This window comes from Acartia tonsa, chromosome 15, assembly GCF_053477335.1.
Source record: "Acartia tonsa isolate MP-2025a chromosome 15, ASM5347733v1, whole genome shotgun sequence".
Classification (NCBI taxonomy): Eukaryota; Metazoa; Arthropoda; class Copepoda; order Calanoida; family Acartiidae; genus Acartia; species Acartia tonsa.
In genome coordinates this window covers 10,309,519-10,336,684 of record NC_137274.1, presented here as the reverse complement: position 1 = coordinate 10,336,684, position 27,166 = coordinate 10,309,519, and the positions used below count along the sequence as shown (strand labels likewise).

The 27,166-nt window shown below is 33.4% G+C and overlaps 1 protein-coding gene and 1 long non-coding RNA gene across 2 annotated transcripts; both read right to left on the bottom strand.

The window, feature by feature from the left end:
- Positions 1–386: 386 nt before the first annotated feature.
- On the bottom strand, positions 387–26,723 carry LOC145306876 (uncharacterized). The gene is made up of 8 exons (XM_080149219.1): positions 26,713–26,723; positions 24,133–24,246; positions 23,640–23,782; positions 2,809–2,979; positions 2,166–2,216; positions 1,793–1,935; positions 1,048–1,206; positions 387–671 (listed from the first exon to the last, which is right to left on the bottom strand). Exons 1-8 carry the CDS (start codon positions 26,721–26,723, stop codon positions 387–389), a joined length of 1,077 nt encoding a protein of 358 aa, XP_080005345.1.
- On the bottom strand, positions 16,751–18,347 carry LOC145307678 (uncharacterized). Its single transcript, XR_013875564.1, has 3 exons — positions 18,127–18,347; positions 17,796–17,912; positions 16,751–17,500 (listed from the first exon to the last, which is right to left on the bottom strand). It is a non-coding gene; the product is annotated as an uncharacterized LOC145307678 (long non-coding RNA).
- Positions 26,724–27,166: the final 443 nt, after the last annotated feature.

Genomic DNA, 27,166 nt, shown 5'->3' with positions numbered 1-27,166 from the left:
TGGCGGATTCCTGCGGATTCCGGATTCTTATTTTTGGCGGATTCCGGATTCGGATTCCGAATTCTAGCAATATTTTAAAGGATTTTTTTAAATTAAAAAAATTAAGTGCTACATATGTCCCAAAAATCAATGTTCTTGGTGTTCTCTATAATTTACTTCCGAGAATCGAACCAGATTTTAAAAGATATTATATATAATGATGAAAATCTTTGCCTTCAAAGAGGAGGAGTTGAAAGAAAAAACTCAAGACGCTAATTTTAGCCTACCAAATAAGAATCCGGAATCCGCTATTAAAAACGGATTCCGGATCCGGATTCGTATTCCAAAATTGGCCAAAAATTGGGCGGATTCCGGATCCGGATTCCGGATACGGATTGCCATCCCTACTATAAATATTGGAAGATTTTTAAAAATATTTTTATCTTTATTCCGTTCCTGTGATTTTGTTGAACAGTTAATACTGATGATTTGACAAGATAGCGGCTGCGGCTGCTACACAGCGGGCTGCTAATAGCTGCCCCCGACTTGGTATGGACTGTGTAGCAGTCGGCTGCTCCGTCCATTTGTGGCAAATTTGGCGGCTGAACGCTGTCGGCAGGTGCGTTGTCTTGGGGGGCAGGGGTAGTGTCTGGGCGAGGCACATCTGGCAGCGGCTGTAATGGTTCATCATCCTGAAAAGAAAATGAGATGGTCTCAAATTTATACTAAAACAGAGTCATTTTCTTGGGTTGGGTGTAACACTAACCGTTTAGTCAAGTGCTCTTGTTAAGTCAAACTGTTCTTAATTTGGCTAAAATAAAATAAAAGAAAAAGAGGTCTCTTCACAGCTCCACAATGTACCTCAAAGTAACTGCCATATAAAACCTATATATGGTGTATATCCCTAATCAAAATTACCCCTTCTGTAGATTTAAATTAATGGTTGAAAAGTTTATTAACTAGAGTACTCATAATTGTAATACAAACGAATAATATAACATTGGGTACCAATATAATCTACAAGCACATGTCCCCTCCCTGGCCTCACTGCTCTAGCATAAAGCCTACCTCTGTTGGTATCTGATGATCTGTAACAACATCTGTCTCAGGGTTGTTGTCCTCGTGGGATGCATCAACAGAGGTCTCCATAACCCCCGGGGAAGTCAGGGCTACTGCTGCTGCTGTCACTGCTGGCTGTTCTGGTGATTTCACTGGTCTGTTGTCCTCCTGCAACAAAGGGGGTAATCTATTTCCTGTACTGTCAAACTGTTCTTAATTATGACCACTTCATATACATTAGTCATAATTAAGAACAGTTCGACATAATAAGAGCATTTGCTAAACTTTACAACTTTACGAAAAAATACGAAATAAATGACCCCCTTGTTTGGAAACAGGGTTGAAAAAAGGTCTTTTTTTAAAAATAATGTTTTATAATGATTTTATTAAGAGGCATTGCTTTGGTCTATTGGGACATGCAAATGATGAGAAAGGGGGGATTTTTGACACATTTGCTTAAACCGTGAATATATAGGCTTTATCTTTGGACTGAGAGGATAGGTTATTAGGAATCAAATCATTCTTATATGATAAATTTTCCCAAGTTTTGAGATTTTTTGGATAGGCCTCCAGGTTCAGGAGCTGCAGGCCTCCATGTAGTCTCTGGACAGATTAATTTTTTTTAATAGTTAGAGGTCAACTTATTACACAAAATATGCATCTTTTTGAATGTTATTTACATGTTTGAAGAAAATGCATGTTTTGTTTAATAAGTTGACTTCTAACTCTTTTTAAAAATTCTATCTTCTCCTACCTGTTCATCTACATCGTCGAGCTGTATCATCATGGCCTCAGTTTCCTCAGGTGTCAGACCTCCAGAAGCTGGACGCTGGCCTCCTGCAGAGGTTGGCCTTGGTCCTGTACCACTTGCCAGCGCTTTCTCTTCTGATTTTGATTCTAAAAAAGAAATATTTAAAGAAAAAAATACAAATTTTCATGGGTTTAACATTTCTATTGCTTTTATACCACCACTAGCAGCTACGCCCCTAGAGGCACGTAAAATTGATTCTTTTCAATCTATGTTAAGATCAGCTGTAACGAATAAGAAAATGTGATGATAAAACTATGGGGACAAGTGTAATAAACAGCCCATTGTCCCCTCTCTCTCTTTCTCTGTGAAATATTACCTTGTGGTTTGTTGATATTTTCTTCAACATTCTTGACTCCCAGTCCTGAGCCTACAAAACAAGGATGACATTATCCATAGTGTAGCATAGCACAAAGTGAGTTGTAGAGTGTAGTGTGAGTAATAAAGCAGATGTCCAGTGGCCAGAAAAAATGGATAAGTATATGTTAGGTATCCAATGGGATAAGACAAAGATCATTAAATTTATGTATATCCAAAACAATGATACAAAAAATAACCCCTTCTGTAGATGAAAATTCGTGGTGGAAACGTTTGGACACTCAACTAATGTCTTTGATGTCTGTTGGATATTATTAATAAACAGAGGGAATTAGAGTATTGCATTCTATTACAAGCATATGATGCCCTTCGGTTGTCTTGATGATTACATGTGGACGATTAGATTGATGTAAATCACCAATGATGATAAAAAAAATCCTCTTCTGTAGATTACAAATAATGGTTGAAATGTTTAGACACTGAACTTAAAGAACCAACCAATAAAAAAATTTATTAAAGTCCCAAAAGTTGTTAAGTCAACGAATAAGGAAACGTTATTATAAAACTTTGGAGACTAGTGTAATAAACTGCCCAATATCTCCTCCCTCCCTGCAACATTAGTACAATTTGATAGAATTGTATACCTGACTCAACCACAGTAGTGACAGTGATGCCAGGTGGTAGGCCCCGCAGTTGGGAGTTACCAGGAGCTGATGACGGGGCGTCATCATCATCAATGTCGAGTGTCTCAATGTCAGAATCATCAGATTCCTCCTCCTTATCATCATCACCCTCTTCAAATTCATCACAGGATCCTGAATTCAACATTTCAAAATTAGAGACATTTTTCATTATTTTAAGCCGATATTTGTCAAGAAAGTGACATGATCAAGCCCTTCCTACATCTTTCCGGATATAAAAAGTACAATTATGAGATTAAAATTAGTTTTTTTTGGCCTCAAGGCTAAAAAACTAATTCAATCTTATGATTGTACATTTTTATTAGGGTTGGGCCGGATATCTGGTGTGGCCGGATATCCGGCCATTTTCAATATCCGGCCGGATACCGGATATTGAAACTATCCGGCCGGATATCCGGCTCTATAATTTTTTATACTTTACAACAAAAATCTCCGCTTTTTAAAATCTTAAATGGCTAGGGTCAAGCGGGGCATTAACCGGTAAGGGGCATTACCGGTAATTTTTTACACACCTTAAGAAAATGACATTTTTCTCCATGTTCTAATCGACTGACAGAAAAAAACATAAAAGCAAATTTGTTCCTAATTAAATTGCCTACAAAAAAGTATAAAATGAAATTTTTGTGAGATGAATTAAGGGTACTTTTTGGGTCTCAAAGTCGGACGAAAATTTTTTGTCTTCAAAATTTTTTTCACCTAGGTGTATAAAGATCGACCTACACAAAAATTGGTAAGACCTAGAACTGATCCGTAAAAACCTTTTGAACTAAGAATTGCCCGCTCTTTCCAAATCCGTTGAGAGCTTAAATGTAGAGTTAATATTTTTTTCAAAAATGACCAAAGTTCGCGCGGGGTATTTTTCGGTAACGTCGAAAAAAAAATTCAAATTCGATTTTTAAGATCAATTTTCAAGTTTTCTTTTTTAAAATCTAAAATTCAATGTGGGCTTTTTAAGAATTAGGCCAAAAAGTGAAAAGAACAGGTTTTTTTATATAAAAAATTTAAATTTTATTTTTTAAGAAAATTTTTGTGGAAAAAAAAAATCGAAATTTCTCGTCTTTTAAAAAAAATGATTTTTGACATAGAAGGAATAGTCCGACCTTTATGAAAATTTTTGTGGATTGGATCGTCTTTTTCCCTTGAACCGATTCTATGAATAACTTGTAGAGTAGCTTTACTAGGGAAAAATCCAACCCATACTTTAAATTATGTATTTTTTTCTAATGAAAATAAAAGACTATAAAAATATTATCAAAATTAGACAAATCTAAAACAATTTAATATAATTTTTAAGTAAAAAAGCATGTATAAAGACCTATTTATTAAAATGGGGAAATAAGATTTAAAAAACGAAGACCCTATACTGAAATGTTAGACAATAACCCTTTTAATAGAATGGTCATAATACAGCTAAAAAATTATTAGCAAATTTTGTCAATAAAAATTAACATTAGTAAAACAATACAAGAATCATAAAATTAGAGGTTTCGTGATAAAAAACTATTAATAACTAAAAACTAAAAGGATGAAAATTTATAAAAATTAAAGAGGATTTTATAAAATCATTACTAGAAAACTAATTTGAAACCAATAGTTTAATGTATTCTTGATGTAAAATAAAATAAGATGTGATCTTGCTAATTTATGAAATGAATATTGTGATTTAGTTGAGATATACACACACCATTAAATGCAAAATCTTAAAAATTAGGTCGCCAATTCCTGATAAAACATAAAAATCAACATAAAAATCAAAATCATCCTTTTTGTCTCTCTTTTCTCCTTAGGCTTCAGGCCTATAAAAGTAAACCTGGAAGAGAGAAACAGTCAGTCGTTTTACGGAATTACTATATCACACTGACTCTTTTTAAAATTCTAAAATTTAAGGGAAGACTCCCTTCTCTTGCTTTGGAATTTTCTTGAGGGTCCTGGCGACTCAAACTTAGGATTTTTCATTTAAAACACACCTAAAAAATAAAAAGTTTTGTTAGATAAAATTCATAATACTTTGTTAAATAAATTGTAGAATATCATTTAATGTTGGTCAATTGAGATAAATTTAAGGGTAAGGCCTTCTTAGGGCCTAAAAGCTTAGGCATCCGGACGGATAGTTATCTCCAAGTTTTTGTTCTGAAGAGAACTCCTATAGCGTGGTTCACGGTACCATTAAATTGCAAGTCACTACGGGGCTAAATAGGAATAACAAAGGGAAGATACGGTGGTGGCTCGGCTACCAACGGTTGATGATAGCTCGCTATCTGACGGCCGATACTAACAACCGGATCCTCCCCAAGCTTCTGAAGTCCAGGAAAGTTGGAGATCGTTATCTATTCGGACAATTTAACATTTTCGGATTAGAACTCTGAATAAGTTCACGTCTTAAAGGTAGTTTTACTTTGCTAATACTCTGGAAGATCGGTTCGGAGCTAGCCTAGTGATTTTCTTACCTGACAAAGGTACCTAACAAAGAACTTCACGCCTCACGGGGATACAGGCAGTAGAACGGAATATTGTAGTCATGTTCGCATGACTCTAGTAACCACAGTAGATACTTCCAGTCCAAAAGTGTTGGCAAAGTTAGTTACCTAGGAATAAAAAATTCTTAGACTAAATAACAGTATAAAGTTATCAGTAATGTCTTAGTACCATTTTCGGAATAGGGCTTATAAACAAAAGGCTATCTCTTAAGCGTATCTGGGTTTAGGATCGGTGTAATATAATATCACCATTCTAAGGTTGGATATATTTGCCGAACAGAGATTAATGCGTCACTGATCTGGAAAGGAGACATTGGTGAGAGATTGTAGTCCTGTGAAATAGTGATAAAGGATTACATTTGTCCCTGGAACCCGGAGGTGACCCATAAAATTGGTTCCGTTACCGGATAAACCCAGGTAAGATTTAACTTTTTCCTTTTAGGAGGGAGAGGGCAAGGCCACTAAATAAGTCTTACCAGTAAAGCATCCATAAAAGCACAGCTCTTCATTGACAAACAATCATTCCATGTGTAGTGCAGCAGAGCATAGGCCACGCACAATGGTGCTCCATTTATCTTTGATTTAGGCCTCATTCCATGTGTAGTGCAGCAGAGCATAGGCCACGCACAATGGTGCTCCATTTACCTTTGATTTAGGCCTCATTCCATGTGTAGTACAGCAATGCATAGGCCACGCACAATGGTGCTCCATTTATCTTTGATTTAGGCCTCATTCCATGTGTAGTACAGCAATAACCTAAAATGGATGATATTATTATTGATCAATTAGAAGATGAAATATTAAATCCTCCACCTTATAATCCAGAATATGAACCTGGATTAAATAATGCAGTAAATCATTATCTAAGACTGGAGGAAATACCTAGTGCTCATGTTAGGCCTGAGATTCACTCAGCAACAGCAATGCTTGTCTTAGGCAATAGGCGACAAAATCGCATATTAAATAGGCCTCAAATACATTTACAGGACACTCCTCCCATACATGAACATGAGCCAAATATTCAAGTAATAAAACAAGAAAATAATGGAAATAAACCCCAAAATAAAAAAATAGTTAAACCAACTTCAGATTTTTCGGGTTATGAGTCAGAATCTAGCTAATATAGTGAGGATTTTGACAGACAAAAAAGTAAAAAACATTCTAAAAAAAGGCCTGACAGAATGTATGATCCACTTAACCCACATGGCAATGAGGACCAAAGACGCCATGAACAACATCATGATAGACATGAAAATCGTTATAAACACGATAAAGACAAAACTAAGTCAAGTAAAGAAAGACAAAATAAAAGAGACAATAGTGACAAAGAAGACAGGCATAAAGACAGACAGAATTTCTCTATGCCAAGGAGAATGAATAGACGTGGTAACAGTAGTGGTCCTAGCTCTAGTTCTAGCTCTTCAGATACGGAGTTAGATAGAAGGACTCCATCTACCAATAGAGATAACAGAAATAGAGAGACAAGACAAGAAAATAACTTACTTGGAAATATCTTATCTGAATCTCAAATGTGGCAACTTAAACTTCTCCTTCATGAAAACACATCCATCACTGACCTAAATACAGCAAAAATAATTAATCTCATACCAAATAATTTAGTGTGGGGCAGTTGTCAACACGAACGTATTCACAGACAAGTCAAAATATTGGGTAAAATCCCACCCCAATATGGAGAAAAAACTAACAATTACACTTTTTTTAGCACTTTTAAATATTTGGAGGAATATGAGATCCCTTTTACTCATAGTTCCTACAACAATATTCTCATTCACTATTTTAATGAAGAATCAAGGAATAAACTAGATATTCTAGAAATAGATCCTAATACCCTTAGTGCTCAGGATTTTGTAAAATCGATCCTAACTACCATAGGTGCAGAATTACTCAACCCACATCAATATGAGAAACAATTCTACACTTATAGATTCACTGCTGAAGATGAAGACAAACCAAATAAAATAATAGTATATTTGGCAGCCATGTTGCAAAAAACAGGCAATAGTCATGAAAATCAAATGGCTAAACTTAGGGAGAAAATATGTACCTATTTGGTACCACCATTATTGCAATCTGCATTTTTGACATCCACCAATGTTCCTTACATTACTAAAGAGACAATCTTAAGCTGGTTTAGCAATAACAGAAGCTTTTATAACTCAGCCATTGAGAGAAAAAGAAAATTAGACAGACAAAAAAATGCAAATGTAAACCAAGTAGAAAAGGAAAAAACTTGTGAGCATTGCCAAAAGCCTCACTATTCTAGATACTGTTTAAAACATCCAGATGAAGCAGTTAAAAAAGCAAATATGGAATGGTGGTATAAAAAGAATAAAGAAAAAGCTAACAATATAGTTTGTTTATTGTGTAATTCTGACACCCATGGTAGTGGGGAGTGTTTCACTTTCCCTAATGTCAATCCCTCCAAAGACCAATGCCCACGCTGCTTAAATTATGGTGTATCAAGATTATACCATCCATTGTCGGCGTGCAAATTCCCGCCAACAATGGAAAAAAACTAGTAGGGCAGCCGAGTATTTCTCAAGAAAGCAAAAACATACAATTACAGATAAAAATACCACAAGTTACGGATTCTTGGGACATACCCGGCACCCCTATTCTAGGGAAAAAATCACCTCAGAATCAATCTGGTCCCAAAATCAACATTTCTTTGTCCATTCAGATAAACCTGAAAAATTCGGATATTGATTATCAAAATGAAAATATAAAAATTAAGAATGTTGAAGTACTAGAATGTTCGACTACCCAAAATAGTGTCAATAATAATACCCAAAATAGTGTAAATAGTAATAATACTAATAAGCTAATAGAAAATATATTAATGGAAAGTCAAACATCTAATACTTCAACATTAAACTGTTCGTCTATAGACAATGATTTAAAAATAATAGAAAACTCTGTTGTTAATAATCCAATAGATAAAATTAATCCGCCAATAATTACCAATATAAAAGAAAATGTGTCTAACACAAAATTGGATAAATCCCCTAATTACGCGACGGATCAAAAAATGAGTCAAAAAATTGAAAAATTATCTAGCAATAAAATTTCTGTTAATTTGTCTCAACAATTGCTATGCCCAGAGGTACAAATAGACAAAGTCGATTTAGAAAATAGTTTGGGGCAAAAAGAGGAAATAGACGAACAGATAAACATCAGTAAAATAAAAAGCAAAGAAAATTACCCTGAGGATTTAGATGAGCAGAAAATTGACTACTGCAAAACAGTACAGTCCTCTTACAACACTGACATATCTGAAAACAATAGAATTAAAGAAAAATCAGATTTTAAAAGTGCATTGTGCATGAAAAATGGGGCCAGAAACACAAAGGCTTTATCATGGCTCCAATATCTTGAAGACTTTCCTTCTCAAAATAAATTCATGACAATCATGTTAATTCTATTAACAAGTATGGTAATTGGTAGTACTCTTGCGCTATTTGGCGTATTATTTTTTATCATTGCTTACATTAGTATGTCAAATGGGAGACTATTACTCATTGCACTGGCTGAACGAAGAACTAACAGGATTGATATGAATAAGCTTGAAACAAAGCCGGAGTTTAAGCCAATTAAATCAATTTACTCTAAAGTAAGCAACAGTCTAATAAAAACCCTAAATAAAATAATTAATGTCTTAAATTATATTAGGGTTTATCTAGCTAAAAAGATAAGGTATAAAATAGTCATTAACCAAATGTTTTAAGAATCTCCAAATCCCATTCTTAGAACTATACAATGAGACACAGAGTTTCATTAATAAATTTATAGTATAAATGTATAAAGAGCATATTATTTTATTTCCAATTGCAAAGACCTAGAGCGTTGCAGACGAAAAATAATCTCATTAAATTTTGCTTTCTAAGTATAGCTGTCTAATGCTTTTTACTGCTTTTTGAAAAAGAAAGGGACAATTTTAGTAAAAAATTATCATTTCTGTCTAAACTTATGTGAAGTATCTAGAACTGCCATTATACTCATAATCATCTTTTCCGATTTACAATACTACATTTTTAAACCTAGTTATTTGTGATTAATAAGACATTTTTTCCAAATGATATGAATACTTTGTAGCAAATCAAAATTATCAAGTTTTTAGTGACATCTAGCGACAAATGTAGAACTAATATGTTGCAGATGTTACCAAATTTGGTTTTTGCCAGTATTTACGTTGTTATCGGCAAATTAACTATGTCCTTATTTCAATTATTGGGTTATTGTCAGTTTCAAGAAATCAATAGATAATTTTCAAAATAATTTTTAACAAATGAACAGTATTTAAACTATGCAAAAACGAAATTAACTAGGCAAAATGCAGAAATCATTATAGCTGAAACATAGATGTCCAAGTAAAGGGGTAATGGTGTATTTGTCCCTTACACCCCTCAAGTTTTTTTTTAAATACCTTACATTACTCACCTTGAACATATAGAAATCCTCATTTTACCCCCATGCTAAGCAAAAAGCTTGGGCGTCCTTGAGTTAACATTAGTTTGCAATTTGCTCTTGGTTCTTTTGCCAGCACCCGGCTGTATTTACATTTTTGAATGATTCAGCTTATTTCAAAGACCCAACCAAAAGTCGTGTAAAAGGTCTTTGAGAAGGGGTGGTTGTTACATATACTATTTATTGCTCTATATACATTACTTTAATGCTTTATTTATAAAAGGCAAGAAAAAATAATAAAAAGTTTGAACAAGAATAGACATCATTATAATTATAAAGTAGGGCAATTATGTGTGCTTAATAAAATGAACAAATTCAGCAGAAAATTAAAAAATAATTACAGACGACAATTCTAGTTTTAGAGCAGATATGCTCTCTAGTATTTATCAAGTACAGACATATCTAGTTATGTAACAAGCTGCAACATACAATCAAAATTATAAAATAACCCCCCACAAAACTGCAGAAAACATATAACCTAGAGATAAATTTTTCTTGCTTAAAAAACAATAAATTCCTACCTGCCTATACCTCCATTAGTATCCTCAAGCCCTTCACTCTTTTTGGAAATATGTGGCTGGCTAAGCTCGAGCACCACTCCCCATCTCCAAGTCAAAACAGGTTCCTTAACTTCGGAGATACATTTCTTTCAGTCAGCAGGGTAAAAGATACAAATCTGCAGACAAAAACCGGTAAAATCTGCGGAGGTCCCAAGGGAGGAATTTCACAAATAACCAATTTCAGTTCTACTGTTTCTTCAACAAAAACTCGATCCTCCAACCACAGGATATTGAACAGGCATGATACCTAAAAATAAAATACAAGAATTAGTAACAAATAAATAAATAAGCTATTAAATTTTTTTGTAATAATCAGAAAACACCACACAATAATAAATGAGAATGACACCGTACTTTTGAAATAATAATTGGCAAAAAACTTACTAACAGAAATGTGTCATCCAAAATTACAAGACCTTATTAAATAAGCATGAACTTAATCCCAAAAGAAATAAAAATTTCCATAAGAAAAGTCTAACTAAATCCAATTTCCATAAATTATGTGTTTATGTAGCAAAATAGTCCAACAAATTTATCATCCATTGTCTTATCCCTTTAGATCCTTGTATAATTAAATCCAATTTTCATTAATTATGAGTTAATGTGCCTTAAACTTCCAACAAAATATCGTCCATTGTCTTATCCCTTAAGATCCCTGAAAATAAGCCTAATTTTAGCTAATAATTCTTATGAAAATGAATTTATAAATTCTGAGGTTTATGACCTAGTTCTGAACACATGTGTTGATTTTTAGACATGTGTGTTAAAAATCGCTCCAAAACATACATTTAATTAAACTTTTTACAAACTTTTAAATACATTAAATTGATTATCTTGAATTTTCAACTACAAATTATACAACATTATAAGACTGAACTGACTAGGCTCTCTATCTGGTATAAATTTGATTTAAGTTTCACTTTAGACTTAAAGATTTTATCTTTTTTTTGGCTTTACTATGATTTTAGGTTTCAGTTCTTTTATTGGATGTCCCCAGCGGGAATTTTGTAGTTTAGGCGAGCGCTAATTAACCCCTAAAAAGTTATCTCTATCCTATCTCTAAATTGATAATCTTGCAATTTTTAAATATTTTCTGCCTATACTTTTTCCTAAAAAATACAAAATAAATAATCTCCAAGTATCCTCAAACCTCATATAGTAATCTAGGAAAAAATATTATTCGTCGCATCGTATTATAGACAGTTTCCCGCTGACATTAAAATGAAAAATTGCTAAATTAATTTTTAATTAAGTATTGGTTGAAAATTATGTACAATTCGATGCTATATACTAGCTTTAACATGGCTAAGAACCGGTTAAAATCCATCGGGAAATAATTAGATTCAAAGCAATTTTTACATATCCTGCTATCCCTGAACCTATAAAATGTTAATTTTTTTGTAGCATGTAATTGAAAATAATTAAATAAAGGGCTTTTTGTTATGTGTGGCAAAATAAAGGACTTTTATAGCCTTAAAACAAAGTTTTTCTCATCGGATTATCAAACTTAATATCATCTCAATTATAATTTCAAAGATAGGGAAAAAGAATTCTTGTTTCACTAAAAACCGAAATTTTCTGCTTAAATTTTAATAACCCCAAAATATGATAACCTTTTCTAGATGTAAAGGATTTGAAACTAAAATGTCTTTTTTTACAAATGTAAGTAACTTAGAAATTCATAAACAATATTCAATTTCCAGTACAATAACAAAATCAAACAGGGTTTCAACAAAATATCCAAGTAACTTCAATTGGCCCATTTTTCTCCCATATATAGATAAAATTGTTAAATTATAAAGGCGAAATATTTCTCTTAAAACAGTCCAAAAAAAAAAAAAAAGAGTCAAATTTAAATATGCAAAGCGGGTTTCTATTGTCAAACAAAAAGTAAACTGATTAACATTTATTTTTTCCTACAATGTAAACCAATTTTTAACATCACCCTTGCTTTGATAAAAAGGACATTAGCATGCTACACTATCTCTGATTTTCATCTTTTGTAGATAGAGGGGTAGTTTTGTCAATAATACGAAATTAAAATATGACATTTAAGATTTAAAACCCAATAAAAGTTAAAACAAATAAAATCTACAAAAGTTTTTCTATTATTAATTCCTTTTTGCAAAGATATTTAAGACCAATTTGAATACAAGTTTTTATATTTTTGCAACCGATTTCTTGCTGATTTTTTTCACAAAACCAAATGTCGTAGCCTTGTCAATACCTAAGCGGATAAATATGCCCAAGTTTGAGTTCCAGACTCATCATCTACTAGCTCCTAACAAAGTAGCTGATTCTGATAAAAACAATCAGCCAACCATTGCTCTTGATCTTGAAAATCAGTAGATCTACAGTCAAATACGTCAAGAAACCAGCCTTGCATCATACAACACAAGTCATCAGACGTTTATCAGATGTGTATCCACAGTATCCTAGCAAGATTCCACCTGACTTGGACTGGAATATTCACCAACAGCCATAATACCAGAAATACCTAATAAGAAGCTACGGACCTCATAACCTGTTACAGCATTAACCTGAAGAAACTCACTGGTCTTAAACAGTAAACACCTTACTGTTGCTAACTCTACAACACCATCAAAATACATAATTTTAATGTAAATCATTACATTTTTGAGCTAAGGATTTTGACAACGGGGGTCACGCGCGCCCGGTAGAAAAATATCACAAGCAAAAGTATCAAACTCCTTGTCTACATTGTATTCAGATTTGTAAAAAATATCTTAATTTTATACTTTTTCCTAATTTTTCACACATTGATATCAGTAGTCTTATAGCAAATCTTGTCCAAATTTTTACAATAGTTGGGTAGTGTTAGAGATAAAAATTATAGCTGTAGTCGATGCTAAAATAAGAGATAGCATTGTGGCAAGCTAAAATGATTAACTATTAACAACCTTTCGTTCTTCTATAAGCTAATTAAAATATTGTTCATACTTTTTACAGCACTAAGCATCTATGGCATTGTAAAAGGTTCTAAGAACCTAAATATGAGTTTAAGCTTTTCCCTAAGAATATTCTTATAGGGGCGCAGCCAGTAGTTGTATCATTGTGTAAAGAATAGGGCCTTTATGCTTTGAAACATGTATTTCTTAGGATGTGTAGATAAAATGGCGAGTTTTTTTTTGTATATTTTTGGCCTAAACAAAGAATATTTCAAAATGCAGTTTAATTTTTGAAATTAGTTGTTTATGGAAAGTAAATTGAATTTTTATAGTAAAATTTGAAAAACTTTATATGATAAAAACTTTTCTGAGGGTTCTAATATTATTAAACTGATAGATAGTAAATTAAGGAAATGCTTTGCTCCGAAATGATATAACTAAAATTTTTGTGTAAATGCATAAATATAGTGTTGAAAAAAGTTGACACATGTCAAGATAGAAAACAGACCTCATCAAAATTATTTTAGTTTTTAATTTAAATAATGCGTATTTTGAAAGTACAACTTGCAATATTTAAACACACACACGCAAGCCTAAGATAAAGTAATAACAATTTCTAAGATTTAGGACAACTAAATCTTAAATTACCTTCTAACATTTCTTGAAAGCAGTTTTTAAATCGATCTGCCTTAAAAATAAATTTTTTTTTTCTTATTCTCTTTAAAATAGGAAGATAAAAACGCCGAATAATTTTTCTGTCAATTTTTGGCAAAATAATAGACAATTATTGGAAAAATTCGTTTTCGTGCGCATAAAAACAATCAAAATTTTTGCGTAATAGAATAGGTTTTAAGCTATTTTTGTAATTTTTTCATTTCTTTACATATCCTCAGTGTTTATGGTACGATTTCCAGATTTTTTTTTAGTTGCAAAATAAAATTTCCTGTTGTTTAAAGAAAACAGACATGACGATCAGACTTCCTTTTTGCAGGTTTTTGGCTATTTCTATATTTTTTACGTTTTCCCCCATATTTTTGGTATTTTTGGACCAGTCTTAAAACTCTTTAAGATATCATGATCAAAATAATTCTTCCCATAGTTATGAGCATCCTTTATGTAAGTTACTTTGACCGACAACATTATATAAATAAAAACAAGTTTTAGTGTTTATTTTACCCAATAAATCAATTAATAAATACACTACAAACCTACTTGTAAATATTACCATCAATGACCTTTTTGTGTTTCGCTATTTATAGATGTTGTCATCCTTGTTTTGCTACATTTAAAATATTTACTTCACTTATAAATCTTCTTTCTTGTAAATTTATACATAAAAAGTTACAATTGCTAAGCCATAAAATTTTAAACTTTTAAAATGAACAAAAAAAAATATAAGGTCATTTAAAAACAAATGGGAAACTACACATATATGTTTTAAAGCAGCAATTTTACACACCACAACTCAGCTGTTTCCCAAGCCACTTAGGCGGAACACACACGCAGGCTATATAGCTCTAAAATACATTATTCAACATCTAACAATAGGCACACACACACACAGCCTAGTTAGCTGTAGAGTACACTTTGCTAGGCCACTAAACTACACGCACAACCAGTGCCACCTAGGCACACACACACACACAGCCTAGCTAGTTGTAGAGTACACTTTACCAAGCCCCTAAGCGACACACAAAACTAATGCCGCCTAGGCACACACACACACAGCCTATTTAGCTGTAGAGTACACTCTACCAGACTAAACAGCGACAAGCACACACCTGCCCACTTAGCTGAGAAAAAATTAAATGAGAAAGCAGAAATCAGCTGCCTATTTTTCTTCTAACCAAATCGGTTACACACATACACTAGCCTGGATAGCTAAAAAGCTAACAGCTGAAATAAAACAACACTATTAAAACAAACTTACAAAAAAACTCTAAATTAAGAAAATATCAAACAAGCTGGATGGCACATGCACATTTCACACAACATAAAAATAAAATCAACATAAATAAACTAAAACTTTACTTATCAATATTTTTTTTTACACACACCTTGATTTTTCACCTTACACGACACTCCTTAATAAAAACAAAACACCAAAGCTATCAGTATAAAACAAAAAAGCGATATTAATTCTTTCTCTCTTTCTCTCGACCCCTCTCTTTATCACTTTCTTTCACTCTTGTCTAAAATCTATAAGCCAAAAGGCCAATGTCTCTTATGTCAATTACTCTATAGAAAGACAGAAAATAATGCCTTATATGTTTTATACAGAATGATATTAACAAAATAAATTTAAGTTTTTAAAATATAAACCACTCTCCCAACTCCCAACAAAATGAACTGAAAAATAAAGCAGCTAACAAAAATCACTCTCAAATTTATCTCTAACTTATTTTAAAACCCCTCCAATTGAGCGAAATTTTTTTTGCAAAGGGGGAGAAGTTATTTTGCTAAGCAAATAACTATCTAATTATAAATATATCAGTCACATATTCTGTTTACATTAATCAAAGCCTAATCTTTTTGCTTCACCTAAAATAAGAATAAGCATGCATGTATCTTATCCCCCAAAAAATAATTAAGGGGTCTTTTTTTAGCTTCACAATCCTATAAAAAGGGATGGGAGCACCATAGGCCCTAAAGGACCAAAATAGAAGCAAAAGGAACACTTACCTAGAAAATCAGTGTACAGGCTACTCCGTCTGCAATCAAATATAGGGCGGTCTTTCACCAGTTACTTGATCAGCAATGCAATGTTGGAACCACAGTTGTTGTATTAAAACTGGGAGCCGAGTAGATATGACTGAAAAAACAGAAAAAATAAATATTAAATCAAGCTAAAAAATATTCTACAAAATATAAGCTGTAAATAAGATTATTTAAAAAAGAAAAGCACACAGAAAATAAGCCAAAAGACATTCAAACTTAGAAATTACATCTAAAAATCTTAGGATCTAATTATTAGCACTATCCTCTGGTTCTACTCTTGTTCAGAATACCTTTTTTCTCATCATAAAATCCATTATAAATATATAAACCATTTTTTTTTATCAAAACTTATATAATATCATAAACTACGAACAAATAAAAATATTTTAAATTAACACCTATCTAAAATAAGACTAAATGATAATATCATTACCTCATAACCGCTATCTTGAGTAAATTTTGCTCACTGATTGCAAGATGGTTGCATTAAAAACCTCCCCATTAAGAAAACGGCAAATCAACTGAAAAATAAGAACAATTAAAAGATATTAAAATAGCTATACAACTTTAGAATAATCAATCTTTTAAGTATCGGTCTAATACTCAATATATTTATTACTTATATTATTAAAAAAGCTATAATTTAAAAGTGGAAGAGAATGTTGCTCTTATTCCAGGAATAAAGTAAAAAATTTGGCAAGGTGTCTAATCACGTTGTCATCGGTGTGCGGTGCATAAATCTGAAAAAGCGTTTTTTTTCTTTGCTCAATAATCTTTAAAAATTGGAAGAAAAAACAGCTTTTTGGACCACAACACTACCACACCACCTCCTAAATTAAATCAAGATATCCATGTTTTTAAAAAAAAAGTGAAGCTATGATAGATACACACTCTACTACTTTGATTGAAACAATAATAATAATTAATAATTTTATTTCAGGTTTCTAACTCTTTTATTATAGGATAACACCAGAAAAAACAGCTAGTAATCATCAATTTCCTAGGATCCGAAAATGGAGAACCATATCAGTCTCATACTTGAGACAAAAAATCAACGAATGACTGTTAAAGACTAAACTACTAAAGACTTCAAATATTTTGAAATGGTCCATTTTTATCTCTTCCTAACAAAAATATTCAAAAAAGAAGACGGCATTTAAAAGTTTCGATATCTTCAATCAACCTTTTTCTCCCCTGTAAAGAATATTAAAAAACTTTCTTTTTTTCAACTATCAGAGAAATAGGGATAGGAAACTCAACAGAGAGCTGAAAAATTTAGGTGAAAAACACTCAAATAATATATATTTCCCATTCATAATTTACCCATTACATGCAATGATATACTTACTTTGTATGTGTACCACAACCCACTAGTTGGAGATGTAGCAGTGCGGCAGGTGTCCCAGAATGAACAGCTGACAGTGGAGCAGTCAGGGAAGCTTTCAATACTCGTTTATTCAGGTGGAATACAGCGGTTCTAAACAACCTAAAATAAAATAACAAAATTAGGTTGTTATAAATGAACTACAAATAAAACAATAAAGTATAATACATAAATAAAATACTAAAGTTTGCATTGCTTTGTTAATTTCTTTTTAAAGTCTTTTTTCGATTTAGGGCTTTTCAGAATAGTACATTTCATTAAAACAATCCAACGGTTCATTAGTCAAAGAATGAAAAACTTACTTACATAATTAGGTGATATTTGGATAGGCCGCAATCTACACTATAACTTTGATTCCAAATTTCATTAGGTAGCTAACCAATCAACAACATTTTACCTATGGTTCTTCGTGCTCAGGCTTTCCTTCTGATCCATCACGAGGGGCACCAACAAAGTTCTCCACTAGAGATGGGGAGGGCAGATCCACTCTTCTTAGTTTCAGCTAATTCCAGGCCTTGATAATATCAAATTAAGCCCAAACTTTTAATGGACTACAATGCTTTTAAAGTTAACTTGGAGGCTGTTACGGTACCCATTTATTGGTTCTTTACAATTAAATAGGAACAGTGAATTCAATGGAATCATATCTTCAATTCTGGTTTAAATGAAATCTTTGCATGTACGGCTTCGCTGGGTAAATGAACTGACTATTTTAATATTTGTTTTACCTTGTATCTCCGCAAAGACAGTTTAATATTACATTTTGAAAACCTTTTCACGATAGTTAATTTAACCAATCTTTTCTTAAAAGAAACAAAATAAGTTGTTGAAAACTACTAAAATTGGAAATAAAAAAGTTCAAATTGTTTTTATAAATGCTTTGAATTGATTTAAATGCGTATTCTGTACTAAAAAATAACAATTTTCTTTAAGTTTTTATGTAGACTGTTTTCCCTTGCTTTAAGATGGCCGACGGGCGACGTTAGACTGATACAACGAATATAGAGATTTGAACCTTTTGCGCGTCATAGGTTAATCACATATATAGATTGGATAATATTTTTCTCATTTTTATTTTCTACAAAATTAAATATTCTTTGCTAAAAATGAATTTGAAAATAAAAATGGCTTTTGCATTAAACAATTACATTTTAGTATAAATTTAAGTTTTGTAAGTAATTAACATTATTTCCGACACTTAATTTTTGCTCTGTGGTGAAGAAATAGGTTGCGTGACTTTACCTTGACATATTTTAAATCATTAAACTTTAGTCTTGTTAGGGAAGCCTTCTCTCAGTCTTCGTGGGGTGATTTGACTGGATTCCTCCTAAATATAAAACAGTATGGCTACCAGGGAAACTTATACTTGTATTAATAATAAAAGAATTAAGACTCTATGACAATCTCTCAATATTTAATGCCTATTTTGGGAACTTTCTGATGACTCATGACATCGAGAGATTGAAACTAATAAGTGAGAACAAAACTGGGAATATGATATTGCTTGAAATTTATGCAATAGCAACTAACTTTAGGGTCTTTTTGACTGTATAGTCGGGTTTTTAGCTATTTTTTTTTATAAAAGGACTTTTTAAGAGTTTATTATTTATATCTGAAAGGATCTAAGTAATTTTTACAAAATTAGAACCAACTATGAGATAAATGTAAAATACTTCATATACCTACTAGCGGTTACGCCCTTAGAAGCCTCTAGGGGCAATTAATGTGTGAGGTCTTTTCACCCATAATAGTTTACAATCTTCCATAGACATATAAGAAGCTTCATTGTAAAGGTGAACCATATCGGTTCAGCGGTTAGCGAGATCTTTCGCTACAGACAAAAAAGGCTTACTACTTTATAAAATAGGATAAAATCAATAAAATATGTAGCTTTTGCTAACGCGTAAAAAGAACTATAACAGTTTAAATAAAACTACTCTATAACTAGATAAAATAAAATAACAAAAGTAATTGTTGGAAAAATATTTGGCCCATAACAAATAAACTGAAACAACCCAGCTGCTCTTTAAAACAATTTCCCAAGAAGTTGATGTGGACCTTATATTTTTTTTTTCAACACACATAATGTTATATAATGTACAACTAGTAGAAAGGAGATGAATATGACGAGGCTATCATATTTGTCCACTTGACATTAGTTCAATATAGTAAAACTAGTGTTTTAAAGGTCAAAAATAAAAAAGTCACAAATTTGATACTTACCAAAAATTGAGAGCCCAAACTACGACTACAATCAAGAACAAAAAACAGCCAAACTACTGCAAAAGGGCCTGAAAAAATAAGAAATTCAATTTTTAGATCTAATCAAAAAAGAATAAATCCAATTTTTAAAACACATAAAATTCAATCATTGATAAATAATTATGTTCAGGTCATAATGCAGGAATATGATTGCAATTTTATGGAAAACAACATTTTAAAAATAATGTTTCTTTAAAAATACATATAAAATTTAGTCTAAAAAACATCTGTTTAGTGAGAGATAAAGGAAGGACTAAATATTATATAATAAAAACGTAGCATAAGATTAATGACCTTAAAAAACGAACTTTCGAATAAAATAGTAATAAAATGACCAAATTTGTATAAAAGATAATTAATTAATGGGATGTCTTTCTATTTTTTAACTCTTCCCGATAGGAGTGGATTAATATCTAAGAGATAAAAAATATATAGACAAATAATATAATGATGTAAGAATAATTTATCGCATCGTGTTATAGAAAGGTTTTCTCTTACATTAAAATGAAAATATATAAGTATAAAACCAGTTTTGTTGAACTCTAGGGGCTGAAGGTATTAATTTTTTTAATATTCGTGGGAAGTTGTCTGTAATACGATGCATTTCATGACTTTTAGAATGGGTGAGAGCTGGTTCAAATACAGCGGATATTAATCGGTTTCGAAGCCGAATGTCCATTGTCTATGAAAACCTCTTGGTTTAACTTGCTAAATAGTCGACGCATGAAAAGACATTAAATTATAGCTTTAAAAAACATAAACAAAATTTAGTTTACCAGTAATAGTGTGCTTATTTCTTCTTTAGTCAATTCTTTATCATTTCAAAACTAAGCACATTTTCACCATGGCAACACCCGACATAAAGCAAGATAAATCTAAAATATTCACAATGTTTATATTAAACTAAGATTTTCATATTTATCATATCACGAAGGCTCTTATTAAAATTTATCACCAATTTTTAGGGAAAATGACAAATTATAGCAACAAATGATCTAGCTTTTCTTATTACTATTTCTCACTTTAAAGTGAGCATAAAAAAGCAACTTTTAACTCGTATATTTCCTTATTTTATGTTTAAAAAATGTTTTTAGCTTGTAGTCTAAAACCTATACAGTGTCGCCATGCCGTAAATAAGAACTACTCAAATTTTAGCGCGGCATCCATAAATTAGTGCGCTCACCAATGTAGGTAAGACGACATTAATGTTTTGGTATAAGTTTTTAAGAGCCTTCAACTTTTAATGTAGTACATAAAGATATTAATTGAAAAATAACTTAAAATCATGTCTTAAAGCCATAATATTATATAAAAAAAATTCGTCTGTGCCAAAAAACACAAAAAAATTATTAAAATAGTAAACAAATAATATTCTATGATTTAAAACACCTCAAAAACAAGGCTGTATGAAACACGAGTCATTTTTAGCCTCTTGAACGTGTTATAATCGAGCTTTTCTTTTGAGGGGGGTACATGGATCGTCTTTTTCCCTTGAACCGATTCTATGAATAACTTGTAGAGTAGCTTTACTAGGGAAAAATCCAACCCATACTTTAAATTATGTATTTTTTTCTAATGAAAATAAAAGACTATAAAAATATTATCAAAATTAGACAAATCTAAAACAATTTAATATAATTTTTAAGTAAAAAAGCATGTATAAAGACCTATTTATTAAAATGGGGAAATAAGATTTAAAAAACGAAGACCCTATAATGAAATGTTAGACAATAACCCTTTTAATAGAATGGTCATAATACAGCTAAAAAATTATTAGCAAATTTTGTCAATAAAAATTAACATTAGTAAAACAATACAAGAATCATAAAATTAGAGGTTTCGTGATAAAAAACTATTAATAACTAAAAACTAAAAGGATGAAAATTTATAAAAATTAAAGAGGATTTTATAAAATCATTACTAGAAAACTAATTTGAAACCAATAGTTTAATGTATTCTTGATGTAAAATAAAATAAGATGTGATCTTGCTAATTTATGAAATGAATATTGTGATTTAGTTGAGATATACACACACCATTTAATGCAAAATCTTAAAAATTAGGTCGCCAATTCCTGATAAAACATAAAAATCAACATAAAAATCAAAATCATCCTTTTTGTCTCTCTTTTCTCCTTAGGCTTCAGGCCTATAAAAGTAAACCTGGAAGAGAGAAACAGTCAGTCGTTTTACGGAATTACTATATCACACTGACTCTTTTTAAAATTCTAAAATTTAAGGGAAGACTCCCTTCTCTTGCTTTGGAATTTTCTTGAGGGTCCTGGCGACTCAAACTTAGGATTTTTCATTTAAAACACACCTAAAAAATAAAAAGTTTTGTTAGATAAAATTCATAATACTTTGTTAAATAAATTGTAGAATATCATTTAATGTTGGTCAATTGAGATAAATTTAAGGGTAAGGCCTTCTTAGGGCCTAAAAGCTTAGGCATCCGGACGGATAGTTATCTCCAAGTTTTTGTTCTGAAGAGAACTCCTATAGCGTGGTTCACGGTACCATTAAATTGCAAGTCACTACGGGGCTAAATAGGAATAACAAAGGGAAGATACGGTGGTGGCTCGGCTACCAACGGTTGATGATAGCTCGCTATCTGACGGCCGATACTAACAACCGGATCCTCCCCAAGCTTCTGAAGTCCAGGAAAGTTGGAGATCGTTATCTATTCGGACAATTTAACATTTTCGGATTAGAACTCTGAATAAGTTCACGTCTTAAAGGTAGTTTTACTTTGCTAATACTCTGGAAGATCGGTTCGGAGCTAGCCTAGTGATTTTCTTACCTGACAAAGGTACCTAACAAAGAACTTCACGCCTCACGGGGATACAGGCAGTAGAACGGAATATTGTAGTCATGTTCGCATGACTCTAGTAACCACAGTAGATACTTCCAGTCCAAAAGTGTTGGCAAAGTTAGTTACCTAGGAATAAAAAATTCTTAGACTAAATAACAGTATAAAGTTATCAGTAATGTCTTAGTACCATTTTCGGAATAGGGCTTATAAACAAAAGGCTATCTCTTAAGCGTATCTGGGTTTAGGATCGGTGTAATATAATATCACCATTCTAAGGTTGGATATATTTGCCGAACAGAGATTAATGCGTCACTTATCTGGAAAGGAGACATTGGTGAGAGATTGTAGTCCTGTGAAATAGTGATAAAGGATTACATTTGTCCCTGGAACCCGGAGGTGACCCAGGATAATCCCTATAACCTATACTAATTATCATTATTTATGTTTGACTGGCCGTTTAGCCGTTTTTCATCGATTTTTTTAGGTTGAAAAGACGTTACCCACAATGCCCCACCGTGGGGCATTTATCGGTAATTTCTTTGAGTCCAATTATGACAAACTTCTAAAAGTCCTAGGATAACGTCCTATTAGGACCTGATAGTCCTTTCCGTAAGCTTTCTAATGGTTTTGGTCCCATTTAAAAATATTAATATTTACCCCATTTTTTTTCAAAAAACCAAAAAATTACCGGTAATGCCCCGCCTCACCCTATAATTTTCTTATTATTGAAGCTAGAAGAACATTTTTTCTGAATAAGTTTAACTTTATGTAAATTTATATAAGATTTCTGAAAAAATTTTTTTTTACTATTTCAATATCTGGTAATTTGGCCAGATATCCGGTAATTTGGCCGGATAACCGGATATCCGGCGTTGGCCGGATATCCGGCCAGTTACAGGATATCCGGCATTTGAAATCAGCTGGATATCCGGTATCCGGCCAAAAAAGTATCCGGCCCAACCCTAATTTTTATATTCATAGAAAACTGGATATAATAAGATGCTAAACACAGGTTTTCCGTATGGATGAAAACCTGTTAGAATCCACAAGATATTGATTAATTTCGAATGAATACGAGAAAATTTATTGAAGCGTAGGAAAATGTCAGGGAGTGTGGGAAAAATTATTGGTGCATGGGAAAATTCATTGGAGCGTGGGAAAATTATACCTTCATTGTCGTCTTCATCACTAGATCTGTATTGCTTGGCTTGCTTGCTGGTGCTGGGACCATGCATATCAACAACACCATTAGCAGATGTATCTTGTCTTCTGAGAGCATGCGATACCTCGCTGTCAGATATCTCAGATCTGTTGCATAGATTTGTTTAATTATTAGGGAACTAAAGGGATAAGACAATGGTCTTTAAGTTGAAATATATCTCTCTCCAATTACATCTTCTGTAGATTAAAATTACTGGTTTTACCACTCAACTTAATGAACCAATCAATAAAAAGTCCCCCAAAGTTATTAAGCCTAAAAAAAAGAAAACTTGATTATTGGGGACAAGTGAAATAAACGCCCAAAATCCCTACCTCCCTTTACCTTATTGAGCTTCAACCACTTATTTTAATCAACAGAATTTTGGAGAAATGTACATCAATTTATTGGCTATTGTCTTATCCCTTTAGATCCCTGAAAAATATCAAATGAATCTTTCCTGCTCATGTCATCATCATCGTCCATATCCTCGTCATCATCGGATTCAGATCTGGAGCGGGACCGAGACCTGGAGCGGGACCTGGAGCGAGACCGTGACCTTGAGCGTGACCGGGACCTGCACAAAATTATTTTGGTATAGTTCCTTTCGTGGCAATGCCTCTTAAGGAGCGTTTCGTCGTATTTTCTCAATAGTTTGTCTCCTAGTTCTAGATAAAATACGTCTATAAAGTAGGGATGAGGAGAAGTGGGAAAGGACACCCCTAAAAGAGATGGATTTTTATGATGTCACACATGACACCTGGATATTTTTTTAGTGAATATACTAGATTTATTTATGTTAAATATAAGGGGGGGGTTTTTAATGCAACCATCTCGTAATCAGTGAGCAAATGGTACTTAGAATTCGAATTTCGAGCTGAAATTTTGCATGGGTAATCCTTGATAGGCCTATTTTCCCTAAATCGAACAAAAAGTTGGAAAAGTAACGGCTGGCGGCTGCAGCTCAGCCGTTTAGCCGTTTTTGGCCTATTTTTAAGGGCAAATTCATCATTATTTACGTAGGAATCAACTTTTTAAAACATAATTTAGGTTTAATTCATATTAAATGATAGCAATAACCATTTTTTAAATTTCTAGTACCAGCTGCTAAACGGCTAGAACCGGCTGAAAACGGCTGGGAGCGGCCAAGAGTATGAAGAGTAGATAGGGCTTGTGACATGTCTAGGGGTAGGTTTTTATGGGTGCTGAGCTCAAAAATACTATTAAAAATATTGAAAGCCAATCCATATGGCAGCTGGGTAACAGCTGCAGCTCAGCTGCGAGCGGCCACGAGTAGAATGAGTAGATAGGGCTTGTGACGTGTCTAGGGGTAGGTTTTTATGGGTGCTGAGCTCAAAAATGCTACCAAAAATAGTGGCGGCCCATCCATATGGCAGCTGGGTAACGGCGGCAGCTCAGCTGGGAGAGACCAAGAGTAGAATGAGTACATAGGGCATGTGACATGTCCAGGGTTAGGTTTTTATGGGTGCTGAGCTCAAAAATACTACCAAAAATAATGATGGCCAATCCATGTGGCAGTTGAGTAATAGCTGCTGCTCAGCTGCGAGCAGCCAAGAGTAGAATGAGTAGATAGGGCTTGTGACGTGTCTAGGGGTAGGTTTTTATGGGTGCTGAGCTAAAAAATGGTACCAAAAATAGTGGCGGCCAATACATATGGCAGCTGGGTAACAGCTGCTGCTCAGTTGCGAGCGGTCAAGAGTAGAATGAGTAGATGGGGCTTATGACGTGTCTAGGGGTAGGTTTTTATGGGTGCTGAGCTCAAAAATGCTACCAAAAATAGTGCCAGTCCATCCATATGGCATCTGGGTAACGGCCGCAGCTCAGCTGTGAGAGGCCAAGAGTAGAATGAGTAGATAGGGCTTATGACGTGTCTAGGGGTAGGTTTTAATAGGTGCTGAGCTCAAAAATGGTACCAAAAATAATGGCGCATAGACGTCCAAGGGGGGGGAGGGTAATGGGGCGATTACCCCCCCCCAAACGAATTTGGGGGTGCCGTAGGCACTCCTTAAAATTTTTTTCATTTTACCCCCCCCCCCCCATTTAAAATTTACCATAAATTTGCCATAGGCACCCCCAACCAAAATAGAAAATCTCTAACAAACAAATTTTTGTGCGCTTCGCGCGCATTTTTAATACTAAATTTTTTATAAAATTTAAATTACCCCCCCAAAAATTTTACCCCGGGGGTAAATTTTAGGGGGGGGTAAACAAATTTTATCTCTGCTAACAGATTTCAGGGGGGGTAATTACACCCCCCCAAGCAAATTTTATCCCCCGGGTAAAAAGTTTGGGGGGGGTAAAAAAAATTTGCAGCTCGCTTCGCGCACCATTTTACCCCCCCTTTAAAAAATTTTACCCCCCCCATAATAAAAAGCTTGGACGCCCCTGTAGTGGCGGCCAATCTATATGGCATCTGAGCAACAGCTGCAGCTCAGATGGGAGCGGCCAAGAGTAAAATGAGTACATAGGGTGCCACTATTTTTGGTACCATTTTTGAGCTCAGCACCCATGAATACCTACCCCTAGACACATCATAAGCCTTATCTACTCATTTTACTCTTGGCCACTCGCAGCTGAGCTGCAGCTGTTACTCAGCTGTCATATGGATGGGTCGCCACTATTTTTGTTAGCATTTTTGAGCTCAGCACCCATGAAAACCTACCCCTAGACATGTCACATGCCCTATGTACTCATTCTACTCTTGGCCTCTACCAGCTGAGCTTCGGCCGTTACCCAGCTGCCATATGGATGGGCTGCCACTATTTTTGGTACCATTTTTGAGCTCAGCACCCATAAAAACCTACCTCTAGACATGTCACAAGCCCTATCTAATCATTCTACTCTTAGCTGCTCGCAAATGAGCAGCAGCTATTACTTATTACAACTGCCATAGGGATTGGCCGAAACTATTTTTAGAAGCATTTTTGAGTTCAGCATCCATAAAAACCTAATCCTGGACACGTCACATGCCTCATGTACTCATTCTACTCTTGGCCTATCTCGTCTGAGCTGCATCCATTACCCAGCTGCCATGTGGATAGGCCTCCACTATTTTTGTTAGCATTTTTGAGCTCAACACCTGTAAAAACCTACCCCTAGACACGTCACAAGCCCTATCTACTCATTCTACTCTTGGCCGCTCGCAGCTGAGCTGCAGCTGTTACCCAGCTGCCATATGGATTGGCTGTCACTATTTTTAGTTACATTTTTGAGCTCAGCACCCATAGAAACCTACCCCTAGACATGTCACAAGCCCTATCTACCCTTTATACTCTTGGCGGCTCCCAGCCGTTTTCAGCCGGTTCTAGCCGTTTAGCAGCTGGTACTAAATATTTTTAAAAATGGTTATTGTTATCATTTAACATGAATTAAACCAGAAATATGTTTTAAATAGTTGATTCCTACGTAATTAATGATGAATTTGCCCTAAAAATAGGCAAAAAACGGCTAAACGGCTGAGCTGCCAGCCGCCAGCC